General features: G+C 38.6%; 1 protein-coding gene across 1 annotated transcript; it reads left to right on the plus strand.

Annotated features, from left to right (window-relative positions):
- The first annotated feature begins 11,982 nt into the window (after positions 1 to 11,982).
- Positions 11,983 to 21,133, plus strand: LOC110161152 (transcriptional repressor scratch 1-like). The gene is given in 3 exon segments (XM_020925869.2): positions 11,983 to 12,106; positions 20,375 to 20,712; positions 20,714 to 21,133. Coding segments are annotated over 3 exon segments (882 nt in total).
- Positions 21,134 to 21,998: the final 865 nt, after the last annotated feature.

Consider the following 21,998-nt stretch of genomic DNA (forward strand, 5'->3'; position numbering starts at 1 on the left):
TGATCTTAGAAGTTATTTTTAGTAGTGGGAGAGGAGTGGGGCAACAGTGTTTCTGGTGCTGTTGTTGTGTCCTTAGGCAAGACACTTCACCCACCTTGCGAACTGTAAACGTGGTTATGTGCCTGATTGTTGGTGGTGGTCAGAGGGGTAAATGGTGCAGATTGACAGTTTTGCTTCTGTGAGTCTACCCTAAGTATGAAATGAATGAATCATGCACTGAATTATGTAAGAGAACCACATTAAAATATATTCAAAGGGCCCATATTAGGTTATTTTCTGATCAATGTTATAATGTTGTTTCCTCATCAAAACAAAAACAGACCTGGAGTTGTGTTTTGTTTCATTCACACATGTTTAACACACAAACCCTTCATGTTTAGGCTGAGTTCTTCTCTCTTCTTTTAAACTCAATACATCTAGACTTGAATCATTTGGAAGATTTCAGCCCTGGAATTTCCAATCCCCACTAAACAAAGGTAAAATTTTGCTGTTAACCCTCCCAGACCTAAGGGTAATTTTAATACATTTGTCCTCACCTGGATTTTTTCTTTAATTTTGCAATTAAAACTGTCCCTTTTATCCCTTAATGAAGTGTTATACATCCTTTTTTCAGTACAGCCTGTTATTTTACAATCTGCTGCTGTAGTTGTGCCATACCTATAATAAAGGTACAGGACCAGAAATAAAAATGAAAAAAAAAATAAAAAAGCAAAAACTTAAAAATGCAATAAAAGTTAAAAATGCACTTTAAAGTGCAATAGCCCCTTTACTTGTGCTTGTTTCCATTGATAGTTTAAAAAAAAGTAAAAAAAAAAAAAAAAAAAAAAAAGACTTAGTTGATCTTAAGATTTTATTAGTTCTGAGAAGAGCCAAGCAAAGCCATTTACCCGAAGCTCTAAAAATCTTTTTACGTTTGTCTGGGAGGACTGTGACCACAGGAGCCAATATTTTTTCCGAACTGTCTTCTCAAGGACGACATTAAAACAGAAATGCATCTCTGTGTATGGATTCAAGATATGGAACTTGTTAAATCATGACTTAAAAAGTTTCACTAGTGTTTCTAAATTCAAGAAAATGTGTAAGGATAAAATAATGAGCAACTATGTGACTAAGGAAAATGTTTTAAATTAAGTGAAAGCACAAGTGAGATATTGTAACATGTATGTGGCTTATTGATCAGTGACTTGGTTTGATTTTTGAGGTGGGGAACAATTATTAAAGAAATGTTTAATTGTTTGATCTGTGAAATGAGCAGGGTTTACATGATTTTTCTTCTTCCTGTTCCTTCTGTTCATGCAGCAAAGACAAGGCAAATAATGGTAGAAATATTGATGTATGTTAATTGTCAGATATGTTGTTGTTGTTGTTGTCTTTAAATAGCCAGGCTGGTGCCACCTAGTGCCTCCGCTCAATTTCATTTCGCTCCAGAGACTAGGTCAGAAATTGGAATGCACTAGACGGTTTGCAAAAACCTCAGAAGTGCAAATTCAGGCTCCAGGCAATCAGCGAAGAGCCATACATTCTGTGTTGGCAACGATTCTCGAGATCGAGGAATTAAAGCCTGAATAAAGAGAAAGTTTGGTGAATTTTATCAAGGGGAAAGACGTTATTACCCTTCTTCCTACGGGATTTGGGAAAAGCTTAATATACCAGTTAGCCCCGTTAGTGGCACATTACATATGTCATGACCAAATGGAAGCGATTGGTTAAATGAAAAAAAGTATCTGCCTACCATCGAGCGAGCGAATTTTAATGCTACGAGGTCAGACAGTTTCTACAAAGTGAAACCAGCTGATGAATCAGGCTAGTCTTTAAATTGATGCCATCAAAATAATAGCATGAGCAATAAATAAATAGATAAATAAATAAAGGAAGGGTTATCTTGAAAACTGCCACTAAATGACATCACAAGGTGAACCTTTTGAGAATTGGAGATGTAGAGATACTAAAAATAAAGTATTACTCAAACATGTGTGAATGAAACAAAACACAACTCCAGGACTGTTTTCAGCAGCAAGTCAATTTTGTGTAATATAGGACCTTTAAGTAAAGAAATGTCCTAGATCAAACCAAATCCAAAATTAAATCTTACTACGTCCAATGCTTCTGATAATGTAACGTGACATTAAAGACTTCCCTTTGGACATTATTTTCACACACCTCTGAACTCCACCCACCTTGTCTCCCCACATCACTCACTTGAACTTGCCCGTCTTTACCTCTGGCCTTCTCCATAACAGCACAGCCCGTATGAAGTCATTCTGGGGGTCTTCCTGAGGGCTCCAGGTGCTGTGGGGGTCCGGGGCCTAATGAGCCACATGTGACTAGTTAAAGAAGGGTCCCATCTGATGCAGCCATTCGCTTCATTACCACGCAATACATATTAATGTCCAGCTCACGTCTTATACATACAACATACATATTCATAGCACACACGTGAGCTCATATATGATTCCTAATGACATGGATGCTATGGTTTTCACATCGGTTTTGCTTTGTTTTGGTCTGATTTTAGTATGACTGACCACGGACTAGATTTGTCTCCTTAAATATTGTTCCCAAGTATGCAAATTTTAGGAATTTTTATTCGTAGGTGGCAAGATTGAGAAACCATAAGTCTGAGTCTACAATCTTTAAGTCCATGGTTATTGGAAATAAAATAGACATTATGGTTTTCTCATCGATTTTGCTTTGTTTTGGTCACTGACACATTAAATTTTACTCCTAAATATTGTTCTGAAGAATGCAAATTTGAGCATTTTGTATACTAGTATAGTAGATGACAAAAGATTTGAGTCTAGAAACCATAAATCTATGGTTGGTATGGTTTTCACATCAGTTTTGTTTTTAGTGTGACTGCCCACGTACTGGATTTTACTCCTAAATATTGTGCAAATTTGAGGAATTTATATACAATATAAATTCCTCAAATGACAGACTTATGAAAAAAAACATAAGTCTGTGGGTGCTGGAATTGACTTGATTCACTTGTAAATTAGAAAGAAAACAACACATTTTTGTTATAAAAGTTTCAGATTTTGGTTTCCTTTGTGTTTTGTTTTGTACTCATCAAGATCTTAGCATTGCAGTCACTGTTGTTCGATGTACACTGGAAGCAGCTGTAGAGATATGTATTTTGCCAATCAATTTTCATTTTGGGACATTTTCAAATTACAAAGTTGTGTGTTTGTTTCTTCTTTCAAGCCTGTTGGGTGAAGGCTTAATAATTTATTATTATAAGAAAAAAGAGCAGACATATCTTTTTATTTCTCTGGCCTGAAATCCAATATGTTAATCTATGTTACAGGGCATTTTACAGTAGCCAGGCTGGCGCCACCTAGTGCCTCCACTCAGTTTAATTTCTCTCCAGTGCCTAGGTCAGGAATCAGAACCCTGGAAGTTATAGACCACGCACCGGCCAATCAGCGACGCCAATGAAGCCATAACGTCAAACTCAAGTGCCTGTCTGGGTCCCTTTTTTGGTACAGTACAACAGTAAACGAGTGTAAAGAGTGGTTGAGATGGATGTAGACAAAGCCATACATTCTATGTTGGCAACAATTCCCGAGATTGAGGATTTAAAGCCGGAACAAAGAGAATAATTGGTGAATTTTATCAAGGGGGAAGATGTTTTTGCCCGTCTTCCTAAGGGATTTGGCGGATTACATACGTCATGACCAAATAGCAGTGATTGGTTAAACAAAAGAAGTACCCGCCTACCATCGAGCAAATGAATCCTAATGCTGCGAGGACAGATGGGTTCTATGAAGTGAAACTGCCTGATGAATCATGCAAATTTTGCAGCACATAACACAGCAATTTGTGTTTTGTTTTCAAATTGTTTATATAACATAGACTGTATACATAGCTAACCTGGCTTTAGGCTTCATTGACTCTGGCTTCAACTGACTTTACATTGAGAAATTGTCAACTACTGCAGTGAGCATTTTGGTCTTAAAATGTTCATATCAACCTGCTCTACATGATCCTGGTGGTTTTATTTCACCATTTTGTTGGTTAATAAATGTCTATTCCAAATATGAAGTTTGACTCCAGATTCATCCCCATAACAGCTAACACTGTGAGCTTTATTTCACTCACTTATTTGTATCATTCTTTGTTTACAAGGTCATATATTCCTCTGGTGCCTTCGCTACAGTAAAGACGGGGTCACAAATATACATTTAAAAGCCTCACCATTCATTAGTTGGTGTTGCACAACAGAATACTTTAAGTTCAGTTGTTGAGATTAAAGAATATCTTTGCCATTTGAATCATTATCTCCAAACACCGTCTCTCAGATCTTAAACCCTGATGCCCTTTGCTTATCTTTAATACATTTTCTATTTGTTGTTGCGTCTGCGTTTGCTCCTCTCCTCTCTGGCGCATTATATTTACAAACCTCCTCATTCTCATGTCTTTTTATATGTAAATCCTTTATTTGAGTTGTTTTAAAAGGTTCTATGTTACGCAAAATTGACTTTAGTGAGACATGTTATAACATTGTTTCCTCCTCAAAAACACACCTGGAGTTGTGTTTTGTTTCATTCACACAGATATCTATATCTCTAAAGCTTAAAATGCTGTGTTCCACCTTGTGAGGTCATATAGTGGTAGTTTTCAAGTAAACAGGTATACTTTGCCTTTTGTTCAGTTGAAACAAGCAATTCCAGGGATGAAATTATCCAAATTATTTTAGTGAAGGTGTATGGATTTTAAAAACAGCACTTCCTGTATTATCACATGACATCACAAGGTAGAACAGAGTGTTTTTAGTTTGAGAAGAACCTAAATATGCAGGGTTTGTGTGTTAAACATGTGTGACCGAAACAAAACACAACTTGAGGTACGTTTTGATGAGAAAACATTATAACATAGATCAGAAAATAGTGTAATATGGGCCTTTTAAACCCAGATGCCCTTTGCTTATCCTTAATACATTTTCTATTTGTTGTTGCATCTGCGTTTGCTCCTCTCCTCTCTGTCGCATTATATTTACAAACCTCCTCATTCTCATTTCTTTTTATATGTAAATCCCTTTATTTGACTTGTCTTTAAAGGTTCAATGTTTGACTCTAGTGAGCCATGTTATAATGTTGTGACCTCCTCAAAAACACACCTGGAGTTGTGTTTTGTTTCATTCACACAGATATCTATATCTCTAAAACTCAAAATGCTCTGGTCCACCTGCTACTGTCATATATTGGTAGTTTTCAAATTGAGATGTACCCTTTACGCTTTTTGTTCAACTGAGATTGCCAATTCCAGGGCTGAAATTATCCAAATGATTTTAATGAAGGTGTATGGATTTTGAAAACACAGTGGAGCATTTCCTGTATTACCCCATGACATCACAACGTGGAACAGAGTGTTTTTAGTTTGAGAGAAGAACCTAAATATGCAGGGTTTGTGTGTTAAACATGTGTGACAGAAACAAAACACAACTCGAGGTACGTTTTGATGAGAAAACATTATAACATAGATCAGAAAATAGTGTAATATAGGCCCTTTAAACCCCGATGCCCTTTGCTTATCTTTATCTTCGTTGCTTCTGCTCCCCTCCTGCTCTTCCCGTCGTCTTATATATTTACACACCTCCTCATCCTCATATCTCTTTATATGTAAAACCCTTTATTTGAATTGTCTTCATTTAAAACCCTGTCATTTAAATAGCTCTTTAAAAAGACACTGGAATAGAAAGTCAACAAGGGCTCTACTCTGCCTGTCTACACGCGGCCGCTCTATTATTATGGTAATGATGCATCGTCTCCACATGTCCCCGCAGATTGGCTGGGTCCAGACTCATTTCGCTGAGCTCAGCAGTGGGGCAGGTTGGAGGGATGAGGTGCTGAAAAGTGGACAATTTGAGCAGCGGAGACAGCGACGGAGGAATGAATGGCTACTTCCTGGTGTTTCATCGATCGAGCAATCATCTCCCACTGTCCCCTCGTCGTCAGCTGGTGGATCTGACCTTGTGTTGTGTTGAGCTACTCAGTCTTATGGTGAATTAAATGTGTAAAAGAGTCAAATCCTGTTGTTCTGTTGTTAAAATGATGTTTGGTTAAAGTTGCAATCGTGATTTACAGTTATTTATAGTGATTGTTCATTTATTGGAGGGTATTTATGGTGAGTTTAATGCCACTGTGGAACATTTCAGGCAAATCAAATGACAGACTCTTCATTAGAAAATACTTAGACAAACTTTATTGATCCACAAGGGAAATTACTTGGACACAGTAGCTCACACATTGCAATATATATATATAATATATAATATAATATATAATATATATATATATATATATATATATATATATATATATATATATATATATATATATATATATATATATATATATATATAAAATATCTAAAAAAACACACACACACACACACACACACAAAACACATCTTATAGTCATAATGAACAGTATTCCTTGGAGACTGGTGTCAATTAAGGCATAATATGTTTAAAAAAAAGTTACAGAAATGGTACACAAATAAGTTATACAAAAATGTACACAGTGCATCTTTAATTCATAAGGAACAGTATTTCTTAATAGTTTGGATGCTTATGCTTACCAGACTTAGTAAATATTTAAAGGCCCATATTTAGCTGTTTGTTCATTTATTGGAGGGTTAGTTTAATTTGCAACATGTAAGGCAAAATTATCAAATCTCCATGGAAAAAAAATCAGATGACAGACCCTCTACTTGAAAAGTTACATAATGCATCTTTAATCCATAATTTAACAGTTTTTTTTTTTTTTTTATGCTTATGCTTATTGGGCTTAGTAACTACTTAAACAGCTCACATTATGCTGTCAAGTATCAAGTGTTAAAGATGCACTGTGTAACATTTCTACTGGAGAATTCACCACCTGCTTGTCTCCATGGAAATGTTACTGCTGTGTCTCGAATGTTCCACAGTACAGATTAAACCTGGCTATAACGAGGGAGACGAGCAGGTTACAATACGACACTGCATTACATTTCAGGTATGTGGAGAGTGATCTAAATTATTCTAGTGAAGGTGTATGGAGTTTAAAAACACAGTGGAGCACTTCCTGTATTACCACATGACATCACAAGGTGGAACAGTGTGTTTTCTGTTTGAGAGAAAAGCTAAATATGCAGGGTTTGTGTGTTAAACATGTGTGAATGAAGCAAAATACAGCTCCAGGTATGTTTGTGATGAAAAGACAACACAATATGGGCCATTTAAACTTGCATTTCTTCTTTAAATAAACACATACATAAAAAGATAAATTAAGAGACTGCAAGCAAGGGCATATGGCATAAAGGCCACTCCAGTCTATGCTGCAATTTATAGCTGGCTTGCTGTGTTGTCATAAAATTACACTATAGTTTCACATAATTTGTTTGATAGTGTGAGTATGTGTCTAGAGGTCTCTAACTATAGCCAGAAAGATACTTAAAGGTGCACTGCGTAACACTTCTAAAGGAGGTCCAGGTTTGCCACATGCTTGTCTCCATGGAAATGTATTTGCTTTGTCTAGAACAGTGGTGTCCAAACTTTCATCATGGGCCACATATCAAAACACAGACAAAGCAGAGGGCCTATCGAGGGCCGTAGATCAATACAGGGAATAATTGAAATATGTGCATGTTTAACACGTTAGAATGAGCCATCAGTCTTTATTCATGCCAAGAATCTTAAAACCAAACACTAAATATTAAATATGAGCTTTATCAGGGTAGATTTTCAAAAACTTTGCAGTAAAAAAATATATTTTTTATTAATGCAAGGTAATTTGTGCCAATTCACCTCGAAGTCTGACGGCCAAGAAAAATTTGTCTGAGGGCCGCATTTGGCCCCCGGGCCATACTTTGGACATGCCTGGTCTAGAATGTTCCACAGACAGACAAGCAGGTTACAGCACTATGCTACATTACAAGTCAGATCTGTGGAGAGTCGCCTCTATCCACAAAAGGAATTATTGTATTTTTGGGCAACACAAACACCCGTAATGAATAAATGGTTAATGTCAAACCATGAAACATTCCAGGCAAAGCAAAAACATCTCCATGGAAGCAACTAACCCTCCACCAGAAAAACTGCACACTGCACCTTTAACCTGCCCCTCAAAGGAGGCTCCTGCTATGATATGGCAAAAATAATAATCACAATTATTTGCCTCATACTCAAAATTATGATTAACACAAATGCGTATGTCTATACTGTCAAAACGATCCTCTAAGTACTAACAAGCCACATCAGGTTTGTGAAGTTTCTGAATATTTAGTTTTAAAAAGCCTTTGTAGATAAGAAAAGTGGCTTTGCTCCAGATTTCGAGAGGAAGAACAAACGCACATTTGATTCTAAAATAACACTTTTGTAACTGAATAAGGTAATAATTGAAATCACAAATAGAATTGCACAGTCCTATCTGCAGATTCTGATGAAAATGCACACTGCTAATGCACACTGCTTATTTTAAGAACATGGGAAAACAGCTTCTTCTGCGTAAAGTTTTGGTTGTGGGTCCGTCACCTGCTTGTTTCTATAGATATATCCTCCTGAGAGCCGGCCCATTCATTTGTGTCCTTTATAGCTGACACTGAGTTAACCAGTCCATCTTTTAAATGTTTTGAGATAGACTCTTAATGGGAGGACTAGGTTCCTCTGCCTAAACAGGGCTGGGGGATTATCATGTCCAGGATAAAAAATGAACTCAAAAGTGGTTAGTTTGTGGCTGCAATATAACAAAAAACAACAACAAACAAACAAAAAAACAAAAACAAAAAAAAACTTGTAGAAGCTTGTCAGAGATGTTTGTTCACCATTGTTAGGTTAACGTCATACAGATTTAACACCAAAATGTTCCTGGTGTACATTACAGAAGACATGTTATAAATTATTAATAAAAATAAAATGAACAAAATCTAAATATTAAGGTGCTCATTTACCTCCAAATAGAAAGAAATACACACTTTATACAAATATACACTTTTTTCTTCAGGTTCCAGGAGGATATGACACTAGTCTACCTGGAATGTTCCACAGTGTAACATTAAACAGCTCTACTTTACATTTATTCAATTACAGGTGGTTTTAGAGCTCAAAAATACCTGTGAGCGGGGTTGCCTCTCCACAGATCTGACCTGTAACTTGATCTGGTTTGGTCTCCACAAACATAGGAAGGTTTAATTCAATACTGTGAAACATTTGAGATGAAGCAATAACATGTCCATGGAGAAAAGTAAATGAATTTAGCAGAAAAGTTACTCAATGCCCCTTTAAACTTGTATTTCTTATCAGTGTTTTAACATTGGCTTTAAATGTATGCATACGTAAACAGATAGATCAATATATAAGCTCCAAGGAAGGGAATCTGGCATAAAGCCCATGCTGCAGTTTGTAGAGGAAGATGGTTTGCAGTGGTGTCACAAGAATTACACTAAAGTTTGATACAATTTGTTCAATAGGTTCTAGTAAAACTGTTACAGGTCTCCAGCTACATCCAGAAAGACACTTTAAACTGCACCATCATTTTTGCGAACTTTCAGCCTCTGCCTTGGAGCAACACTGACTCTTATACAGTATAAGAGGAAGACTCCGGTGCACTTAGGAAAAGAGAAACCCACTCAAAGATTTATCAACGAAGAGTAAAAATAGTCCAACTCCAAAGACGTCGTGAATAGATCTTACATAAACGAGCGCGTCACAGAATTACATCACTGACACTGTCCTTGTGAATGGACAATCTGTCATAGACTCAAATGGACTGCGCCCGGCCACGCAGTCAGCCCCTCTTAAACAAAACAATGAGTAGAAGCATCTTGACATGTAACACAATAGATGAAGGCACTGGCTGAGTCCGCACACATGGTCCTATTGGCCTGGGACTGGAGCTCATTTGCATAAAAGCTGCTCAATTGGCTGACTGCAGTGTGGAGGCATTGACCTGTACTCACTGACACAAGAAGTTGCTCTGGAGCGGTTGGTTTGATGGTCCACGGGGCTCTGAGAAGACTGTATGAGTGTAATAATAATTCTATTTACACTATGCATGAATAGCAATAACTACATCTTAACTGTTCTAAATAAAATATGAGCAAAAACTTACATCATAATCAACATAATCTGATCTATGTTATAATGTTGTAGCCTGATTCATCAACCAGTTTCACTTTGGGGAAACCGTCTGACCTAGCAGCATTAGAATTCTTTCACTCAATGGTAGGTGGGTACTTTTTTAATTTAACCAATCACTGCTATTTGGTCGTGACGTATGTTATGCTCCAAATCTCATAGGAAGAAGGGCAATAACATCTTTCCCCTTGATAAAATTCCCCAAACATTTTCTTTGTTCTGACTTTAAATCTTTGATCTCGGGAATCTTTGGCAACACAGAATGTATGGCTTGTTCCTGCTTGGCTGGTGCCCGAATTCACACTCCTGGGGTTTTTGCAAACTGTCTAGTGTATTCCGATTCCTGACCTAGTTGTTGGAAAGAAATGAAATTTGAGCGGAGGCACTAGGTGGCACCAGCCTGGCTAATAACGTTGTTTCGATGTCAAAAATATACCTGGACACATGTTTAACACACAAATCCTGCATATTATATAAGCTGAGTTCCTCTCTCAAACAGTAAATACACTATTCCACCTTGTGATGTCATGTGGTAATACAAGAAGTGCTCCATACACTGTCACTAGAATCACTTGGATTATTTCAGCCTTGGAATTGCCAATTTCTACTGAACTAAAGGTAAAAGGAGCTGTAGCTTGAAACCACTACATGACATCACAAGGTGGAACTGAGTATTTTGAGCTTTGGAAATATAGACAGACTAATAAATCAGGATTACTCACTCTAACATGTGTGAATGAAACAAAAATTAATTAAAGAGTTATGGTTAGAAGTTAGGCTGAATGATTCTTAATAATATATATTTCTTTAAGTTAGAAGCCTTTGTTCATTCCAGTTCATTTATTAAGACATTTTAAGAATAATTATTCTTGAGTGTCACCAATAAATAGCCCAATAATAAAAGTTAATTAAGAAAATAAAGCTGAATGCATGTACCAGTTTGTGTCCTAATTGAAACAAATACGTGTCATGACTTTTCGTGTATTTTCTATTTATTCTTCCATTTTTGGCACATCTTATTTGCAGCCTGAGCATATTCTTCTTAATTCAGTCGAGTACCTGTATGAGTGTATGGGTCTAGTAGCGTTTGGAGCATACAGCAGCCCTTCATAATAATAAGTGCAAGCGTGCCCTTAAACCAAACCTTTTCTATTTCTCTCCGGCCATCGGCGTGCGTCTCTCCCGGTCCCGCAAGACGATGCTGCTCTCTTTTCTGATGAATAAAATGAGGCACTTCCTCTCGCCTCTCTCTCTCTCTCCGCGGCGTGTGTGGCCTATAAAACCGCAACAGCTGATCTCGAGCGTCAGACAGACACAGAGGCACGAGGAGGAGAGAGGAGAGGCGCGAGACACACGGGGAAAACCGCTAGGACGCACGCTCATCTCGTCTTCCCCGCGCTGTTTTTGAGCAATAGATTTACCGGACTGTGATGACACTTACTGTATTGTTCTGAACGACGTCTTTGGGACTTTTCCACTTTTCCAAGCTAGTATTTAACTTCACTTTTACGCTCACGTCGTCCCTGATTGCTCCAAAAGTGACAGCGCTACTTCGGTTTGCTTCGGAATTTCCGCTACTGTTTCTATCGGATTTCTTCGGGAGCTGTCCGGTGCTGAAACGCGGAGCTGTCCATTTCTAGGCACGCTTGGCTCAGATCGCTGCCGGGGTTTCTGGATGTGCATGGGCAATACGTTTAGTCCAAGTTATTCTTAGCAATACCTTTTCAATTCGGGACATTTTCCAGTTATGTCTTCCTTCCTTCGTACCTGTTCGTTGGGACTTTTTTAGCACTTAACATCGGACATTTCTCAACGTCAAAGCAGCGTGCCCGTGTTGTGCGTGCGTTCACAGCCACTATCCCACAATGCCTCGCTCTTTCTTGGTCAAGAAAGTCAAGTTGGACGATTTTTCCGCGGCTGAACTCGAGAGCTCGTACGGACACAGCCGGAGAGAGGAGCTAAGTCTGCGTTTCCATCACCACGATAAAGGTTAGTCAGCACCTTGGTTTGTGACACGCGAGGAAAAACCTTTTATTCACGCGTTTGGAGAGAAAGGGGATTTGCGGGGTCAAATTGAGGGCACATATTCTGGCGCATTGAGATTTCTCTTTCTATAGATTATAAGCAATGAATATAGAGCAGATTAAGCAGATGAAAGCAAATGAGAAATCCAGACTTAGTCACAAGTGCAATTAAAGGGTGTGTAAATGTTGGTTAAGCAGTTCAACAGGAGTCCTTGTCTGTAAATGTGATGAAATGAACGCGTTTTCCCGTCAGTGTCAGGTTAGAGGTCAAACGGGTTTTATTTCCTAAAGGCACTGAGTGGATTTGTGATGGCTCAGCAGTTCACAGCATCGATCTATGGACGGTAGAAGGAGATGGGAAAGATGACATAGGAGAGGAGTTTTGAATGCACTAGTGGTCATATTTGAAAATCTACCCATCGATATAAAGTTAATGATAACGTGTTTTGCATATAATTTCTAATCAGCACGTAATGGGATGAGATTGTAGTCTTAGTGTAAGGACTTGACTGGAGGCATTGATTTGTAAAAGCATTTTGTAAGTGCATTTTATTGCAAGAGGGACAGGCTGCTCCAGTGGCCAAGCGAAACCACAAAAGAACCAATAAAAATGCCTTTACCTACCACAACATTACGTAATTCCAAGAAGGAACAGACTCTTGAGAATTGAAAACACTGACAGACATCAGTTCAAATGATGTTATTGTGTATTTGCTTGTTGTGTTAAAGCTCAAAATGCAACACACAAAACAGAAAGTTGGAAAAGTCAAACCGTTTTTGGCCTAGACTATACATTTTTCAACACTGTTTTTATTTACGAATGACAAACTCCAAAAACACATGAACTTTTCAAAGATTCACTCCACCTGCTTAAAGTAGTGTTTATTTTAAGAGGCCTCGTTTAAAATTGATGATATCCAGTATTTAAAGTGCTGACCATGGCCTAATTTATGCATATTGTTCACCGTCCAAGCACTTCAAATAAACACGCACTAAATAGTAAATATTAGCGTTGGCGTCCTCCCCAATCCCATCGTCATACCGTTTGTTTAGCTTTATTTAGACGCACCGCTGCCCTCTAGTGGCCGCCGCGGTCATGTCACCTCAATGTAAACACAACCTGGTGGCGTTCACATTGTACCAAGGTCAAATGCGAGAGGCAGAAAATCCCTGGCGCCTTAACAACAAGCAGCAGCGCAGTGAGACCAGCAAAGCAACGCAACGTAACGCGCGGAGGTTAGACACAGATCTGTCCTTATCAATTTAACAGGAGTTTGAGTGAAGCGGCTTGTTGCGCACATACATTTAGCGCGCACGCACACATGACGCACACGGGAGCGGTGCGTTTCTGTCAAGTCGGCACATTTCCAGGCTGCTCTTTTCTACAGCCGAGTGCACACACACACACACACACACACACACAGCACACACACAAGCACACACACAGAGGGAGAGAGAGAGAGAGGCAGTGGATGAGGGGATGACCTACAAGTGTCCATAGATCACAACTGTCAGTTTCACCCGCTTGAGGAGAAACAAATGCATTTTTCATGGTTTCTGTCTAGTTAGTTTCATTGTTTCTCGTAATGCTGTTGGATTTGTGATTATTGGCGACGCGCGCGTTGCTGGAGCAGGGTATTTAAATGTTTAATAAGCATTTATAGGGGCGTTTACAGCAGCTATCAGCCCTCTCGTCGAGTGCTTGTAAATGAATGTAGTTAGTGTTGACAAAACGAGATAGGAGGAAGTGCCTTTTAGAAATACACAATTAAAAAGACACAGTTTATGGTTCTCGACGCAAACACAAAGCATTTAGGCAATAATTAAACCAAATCTTTATGCCATTCCTGGTATTAGGCTACAGCACTAAATAATTGACATCCACTTTCAATGCACAGAAACAGATGTCCAAGATACGACTGATACATTGCTTTTATTATGACATGCAACAGTTGCCAACAATACAAAAAGACCAAAATATGACTGTTTATAGCTATGATAAATTGAGCTCAATAGTGACAGCCTGCTCTGATTCTGGAAGTAAATTTTCCATTCATTCTTCTTCGTTCTTCAAATATTAAAAACTCAAAGGTCATGGAGACTAAGCAGCTACGTGACAACTACAATTCTGCAAAATGTTTTAATAACTTAGTGGTTTATAATATTTCAGAAGCAAATTTGAAATAAAATTAACCTATAGGTTTACATTATTTTTCATATTATTTCTTTCAGTTATAGGCTTTGGGTGGGGCCAAGTAATACTTCTTCTGACAAAAGTATCACTAGAAATCAACAATTATAAAGCAGTAGTAGTAGCAACAGCAGCAGCAGCAGTAGTGGTAGTAGTAGTAGTAGTCATAGTAGTAGTAGTAGTAGTAATAGTGAGTACCCAGGCTGTTATGAGCTACCCACTCATCCACCTTTTTTGCCCCAGCGTAATTAGAGATACACTGTATGTACTGCCTCTGGAATGTGTCACAGTGCGGCATTAAACATATCTATCCCCACAGAGACATGCAGCTGAAACCACCAGAACACGTTACAGCTCTGTTGAGAATGCATGTTTATCAATGTGTTTTTGGAACAATGTAAACACCTGTAACTGAGTAAATAATGCACACTGTGGAACATTCCATATAAACAAGCAGGTGGGTCCTTGATTTATAAAAGTGTCATATAGTGTATCTACCTTTTTCAGTTCAGATACAGATTACGATACTATAGCTTTTAAGGTACACTTTGTAGCTTTTGTGGAAGAGGGTCGCCACCTGCTTGACTCAGTGTAGATGTTATAATTTTTTCCTGGAATGTTACAGGATTACACTTTATTTAACTATCTCCATGGAGACAAGCAGTCACATCACCAGGTCAAGTTTCTGGTTAATGCTCACAGTAATAATGCAGGTTTTTGTGATTAGTTTTGAGAAGTAAAAAAATCCTACAATTGGATGAATGTAAGATATACTTGTTTAATGCCGTTCTGTGAGAGAGCGTTTGTCCACTGATCTGAACGTTGGTGGTTCGAATTCCGCTCTTGACATAAACATCACTGGTTGAGCAGTTAGATCCACTGACCCACAGGTTGACGGTGTGATTCCAGCTCCTACAGATGGATATTGTCATTTTGTCCTTGGGCAAGACATTTAATCCACCTCACCCCTAGTGTCTGTGTACACTCGTGTGTGCTTTGAATGCCTTGAAGGTGGAAAAGTGCTATAGAACAATGTGGCCATTTACCATTTACCATTCCAGGTAAATCAATAACATCACCATAGAGACAAGCAGATAGTGGACCCTCCAACAGAAAAGTTACACAGTGCATCTTTAAATTTCAATTTCTGATATTAACCAATACCAGCGCAGAAACTGAAAACAGCATTATTACAAAAATAAAAACGACAAAGTTGATTGAAATGTTTTATGTAGCTGTCTTTTAACTTTCATGTAACTACAGAACAGCTTTGTATAAATAAAAATTAAAACATTACAAGACCCTCTGAGCCAACTACAACCAGTAAATAGTCTTATTACATCAATTTATTTGCTAAACTAGAATATCGACTGAACCGATATTTGGAAGCCAATATATGATCCAGCAAATCTTACAGTATTGACGCCGATATCTGTTACTAGTATCGGATCGGTGCATTCCTACTCAAAGCAGTAGGAGGACAAGAGGGTCTGTTTTCCCGGGCTCCAGAGTTTTAGAAGCGCAGAATTGGACCATCTTGTTATTAATTTCTATTAGAAATGTGAGACTTCTCTCCATGGGCCCTCAAATTCCTGTCGATGGGCTTGGTTCTAGTTAATTCCATTGTCCTCTTTTTGTTGAAACCCACAAAACAACTAAACAGGCTGTAATTGCTTGGGAAGACAAAAAAAAAGTTAAACTTTTTACTTATTATCACAAAACCTGACAGAAAGTACGCCTGGCCTTTTCAAAACTTCACTGCTGGCCTTATTCACTCTTTTATGCAAAACAACAACTGAATATTCATGATTTTCTTTGGCTTGTTTTTCTCCCCACCTCCGACTTCATTTCCCCTCTTCCTCCCTCTCTGCCCTGCTTTAATTTAATTGCAAACATTAAATTAGCACAAGCGCCTGAGACACATCGTCAAACTTGCCCAACCGCAATGCCCTAAACTGTACACAACATGACTTCTTCCTGTTTCTTCTCCCCGTCTGATCCCTCCACGCCCAGCTCTCTCCTCCACGTCTTCATTGCATTATCGACCAACTTTCTCAGAACCGCGTCATGAAATCATATTATGGGCAACAGTATCTCCTGCCCGGGCCTGTGTATAAATGCTAGGAGAGTGCTAATTGAAATGGAGAGCTATTGATCGCCATAGATCCACAAGGCAGCACGTCTCCCCTCCTCACGCTTCTCCTATTGTCTGTGAGCCTGTTGACTGTAGGAGGCCGATAAAATAATAACAAAGAAATCATAACATGGAAACTAATAATTGAGAGAAGAGACGAGAGAGGAGCTGTGTATACACAAAAAAGTTCAAGGCAGTCATTATGGTGAAAGGGAAAGTTTATTAAATGAAATAGGCTCGGCGTACAACGGCGCCTGGCAGCCACACTGTTAGCGTCATTACTTCCTGTGCAGTTGTGTTTCTATGGGTTTTTTTGCTGAGTTGTGCTAAAATGAATTAATATTTAAAGATACGGCTGTGGACAGGGAGTTGTGGGTGGATGTAATTGACAACATGTTAAAAAGTACATAAATAAAATAAATACTTGAGTGGAGGATAGCCTACTTTTGTGTTTTGAAAGTTAAAATGTTTGTGTCTCAATGCCAACAGACCAGTGGGGACAAAGGGATTTGTTGTCTCTGGCCCAAGGGTTTTAGGGGCCCAGAATTGGACACTTCTCCTATACGAGAAAACACGTCACACCAGCCATTTTGGTAGGCAAAAAGTGTCCATATCAACAAGTCAGCATCAACCTCGTCAACAGTTATTGTCGTACAACATTAACAGTCATCATACAACATTGCAACATCAACATCATCAACAGTTATTAGCGAGTTTTAACTTTTCAAAGTAACGTTTTTGATCCTCAACATTCAGTGACTTAGAGTAAGATGATGAAGTCATGTCAAAACAATTAAATGCAAAACCAGTCAGGAATTTTGGACATAGGACCTCATTTCCCAGAGTGTTGGAGATGTGTGGAGACACTTTTTAAAATATTCCATCCAGTCCTTGCATTTGCAGAGGTCGCTGGTGCTAGGCTAGTACATGTCAATGGCCATAGTTATCCTGCCACTAAAAACAGTCTTACCCACTCCACAAAACACCCGAAGCAAAACTATTATAATGTCAGATTATCGATGTGAATGTCTGTGTTGATAGAAATAAAAATTTGAAATAAAACTAACCTTGCATCGCGTGAATCGTCACATGTTGAGGGACTATTTTCTCAGCAGCAGCAGAATTTTACTTTGCCGGTAAGATAGGCGTTAGGTGATATCAGTCCACCACTGCCAAGCTTTCTATCAGGAAGTACAACTCGCTGCTGTTGCTCAGACATAAATCCTTCAAATGCAAGGTTGGTTTTACCTCTACAATTATTCTATTGACACAGACATTTACATCGACAGTCTGGTGTAAAAATAGATTTGCTTCGGGTGTTTTATGGAGTGGGTAAGACTACTCTCAGGCAGGCTAACTATGGCCATTGACATGTACTAGCCTAGCACCAGTGACCTCTACAAATACAAGGCCTGGATAGAATTTTTAAAAAAGTGTCTCCACACATCTCCAACACTCTGGCTCACTAGGAAATGAGGTCCTATGTCCAAAATTTCAGACTGTCCCTTTAATTTATATTAGAGGATCCCATGTGAGGATTCTTGCCCCGGACCCCCACATTTCTGTCAGCAGGTCTGATTTTGAGGCATAATAAATATTGAAACAACACCGCAAACTTATGTTTTACACATAAAAACAATCAGGTAACCTTGACTTTAATTAATTGGGTTTTAATAGGTTGTTTATTTTAAATTGTAGTGACTGTTAGCATGCTGCAGTGCACAGAGCCCATCCAGGTGTAACAGAATATCTGTATATGGCAGTTCGCTGAAGCCTTGAGGTGAGACGGCGTCGACCTGTCAGAAAACGTACCACAAATTATGAGTGAATGTGTTTGAAAAGCCGCAAGTTACAAAATAAAGGTTTCCCACTGTGGCAATCTGTCATAGGTCCATTTGAAACTGCTTTTCTTTGCGTTTTTATTTGGCAAGTAGATCCTTCAGGGTAGAACAAGGACCTAATCCTAAAATATATTAAGAGTGACATGTCCACGAAAATGTGGGACTGGGTTTAAATGGTTTTGACGTTTTAGGCTTTGTTAGTATTGTGAAAAAATAAGTTGTGCATATGATATTATCTGTAGCCATAACATCACTAGTGGAAACAGCAGAAGAGCTCATCTACCAAGTAAAGGCATTTTGTTCATGTTATATTAAAGGTGCATTATATAATTTCTAAAGTACAGGGTTCTGGTTTAACTTATCTCCCTTGCATTTATTCACTTACAGGTTGTTTATAGCTCAAAAATATCTTAAAAAAACATTAATTCTTACCATATGCAGGCTTGCTTCCACACAGATCTGACCATTAACCTCTCTCCATTGTGATTACTAAATTTATTTCTGTATTTTATGAATAATTAAGGCAAAAACAGTAATATTTCCATGGAGACAAGTAGGTTGCAGATGCTCCACTAGAAAAGTTACACCCAGAACATTTAAAGGGACAGTCCAGAATTTTGGACATGCCAGATTGTAAATGTGAATGTCTGTGTCGATAGAATAATTTTAGAAGTAAAACCAATCTTGCATTTGATGGATTTATATCTGAGCAGCAGCAGCGAGTTGTACTTCCTGATAGAAAGCTTGGCAGTGGCGGACTGATATATGAGAAAATAGTCCCTCAACATGCAACGATTCATGCGATGCAAGGTTAGTTTTATTTCAAACATTATTCTATCAACACAGACATTCACATCGATAGTCTGGTGTAATAATAGATTTGCTTTGGGTGTTTTGTGGAGTACCAGCGACCTCTGCAAATACAAGGACTGGATGGAATATTTTAAAAAGTGTCTCCACACGTCTCCAACACTCTGGCTCACTAGAAAATGAGGTCCTATGTCCAAAATTCTGGACTGTCCCTTTAAGGCTAATCAAAGTGTAGTTATCATGAAGTGTTACAGAGGTTCTATATGTTTTTCTTGTCCTCCACATAATAGGTTACAAATGCATTTATTACTTGCAGTTGAAGCTCGTGTCGTCCTCTTCTCTGATGGGACCAAATAAATACAGATTATAAAACATGGTCAGCAAATATTCTGGGTTTAAACCATGGTAATTGTCTGCCATTGTTACAGCAATTACTCCATTCAAATCAAATAATTATATTTTGAATGGGGAAAAGTCCTCGCTGTCCTTCAAATCTGGAATAAATTATTTGCTCAAAACTCCTGAATGCAAGTGTTTCATATTGCGATTATAACTTTCAAATTGACAATTGGAAAGCATGTTTAGAGAGCAGCTCGTAAAGGTGCACTGAACAACAAGGGTCCACCACCTACCTGCTTGTCTCTGTGGAGATGTTCTGTAGTATGACTTTAAACATATCAATTTCAGTTCCAGTTCATTACGGGTCTTTCTGTTGCTCAAAAATACAATATGTCTCCACAGATCTGAACTGTAATGTAGCGTAGTGCTTTAACCTGCTTGTCTCCCTCGTGACAGATTGGTTTAATCTGTACTGTGGAAGATTCTGGACAAGATTTCCATGGAAAAGGTAGCAAACTCACTAGAAATGTTACCCAGTGCACTTTTAACACAGAAGGAAATTTTAATTGGTGCATTGGGTTTCATGTGAAGTGTTATTTTTGTGATTACTCTGCACAAACAGAGAGTCAAATGTTAAATATTGACATTGCGATCAATAGATAGTGAAGAACTGGACAATTGGACAGTTATAATATTTGTTCAGTTGTTTGGAAGAGGCTGCTGTGAGACAAATGCCAAGCTGCGAAAGTGAAACAGCGTGGAGAAAAAAAATCAATAAAAATATCTATAGAAAGAACAGTTTGATCATCCATACCCTTCTATTTTGGTTGCTGTTACTGTTGCGGAGAGTCTAACCTTTCGTTTCCCATTCCCGATCAATTTGATGTATCGATAACTGACCTTGTGTTTTCTCTGCAGGCTACGGATATCTCAGTCCTTCTCACTATGACGACGTGGTTGTCAACGACTCCTCTGTCATCGCTAAAGTCCAATCCCCCGAACACCCTGCTCTGATCTACGGACGCATCGAGGACCCCTACAATGGCGACATCCACGGAGACTCCGACCAACCGGACAGCCCCCGATCGGAAGTTTCGTCATCGGCCGGCGGGTACATCAACGGCGATACGGCGGTCAGCGAAGGTTACACGGTTGACGCGTTTTTCATCATGGACGGACGCTCGAGAAGGAAGTCCGGCGGGAGCAGAGGAGCAGCTCAGAGGCACACGTGTAGCGAATGTGGAAAAACGTACGCCTACGTCATCCAACCTCAGCAGACACAAGCAGACGCACAGAAGCATAGACAGCAAAATGGCGAAGAAATGTCCGACCTGTGGCAAAGTGTACGTGTCCATGCCGGCGATGGCGATGCACTTACTGACCCACGACCTGAAGCACAAATGCGACGTGTGCGGAAAGGCGTTCAGTCGTCCGTGGTTGCTTCAAGGCCACATGAGGTCGCATACTGGGGAGAAACCGTTCGGATGCGCCCACTGTGGGAAAGCATTTGCGGATAGATCTAACCTCCGCGCGCACATGCAAACTCACTCCGCCTTCAAACATTACAAGTGCAAAAGATGTGACAAGACTTTCGCCCTGAAAAGTTACCTGAACAAGCATTACGAATCTGCATGTTTCAAAGGCGCATTTTCCCCTATTAGCAATCTCAGCGAATGACCAATTTGATACTGTTACTGGGATGAAATTGAAATCCGTGTTGGTTTGTTCCTGTGAAGAAATACAGGGGCTCTGAATCCGAGCGAGGATCATGAAGCAACAGAAAGACGAAAATAGATTAAAGTTTTTTTTCTTGATCAACTGCTCCTTGGAAGTTCTGTGAAAACATCTGATGCCTGAATTAGATTGTCACCTGCTTTGCGATAAGATGCGTTCCTTTTCGGAGACAACAAAGCACAGCGTATCTGAGGTTTTTTTTTTTTTTTCTTTTTTTTAAAGATCTATTTATTCTCACGTTTTGACATTTTCTTTTGACCACAAGATAAACACTCAAAAGCACAAGTCCCCATACTCTGTCTTTTTGTGACAGGAAGATTGCAACTGTTCAAAGCATGAAAACCTGCAAAGAGATTCGATAAACTTTGATATTTAATCTGACTCTTTTATATGGACAAACCTTCATAATGTTGTAGGAGACAGAGTGAAGTAGACAATTTGGACATGAGGACAATTATAAGTTTAAGAAAGCACATATTTTTAGCTTCCTGGTTCTATTGTTGATGAACACAACCAACTGTAGACTTTCAGACCATAACACAGAGGCAGCCAGTCAAGTATTATCTTATCTTAGTTTTATTTCTGCCTCCAGTATTCTCCTCTTTCAGTATTTCCAACACAAGCCAACTTAATGCTACCAGACATTTAAAATGAAAAGGTCAAACCTTTGCAAGTTTAATTAAATTTATTTGCCTCAGTATTCCAAATCAAGTTGTGTACACTGTTTATTTATTTATTTATTTTTATTTATTTATTTATTTATGCTGGATTTTAAAAAAAAGTATTTTATTTATACTTTTTTAAATTT

Source organism: Boleophthalmus pectinirostris, unplaced genomic scaffold (assembly GCF_026225935.1).
Source record: "Boleophthalmus pectinirostris isolate CB_2022bp ecotype Guang Dong unplaced genomic scaffold, ASM2622593v1 HiC_scaffold_21, whole genome shotgun sequence".
NCBI classification, from domain to species: domain Eukaryota; kingdom Metazoa; phylum Chordata; class Actinopteri; order Gobiiformes; family Gobiidae; genus Boleophthalmus; species Boleophthalmus pectinirostris.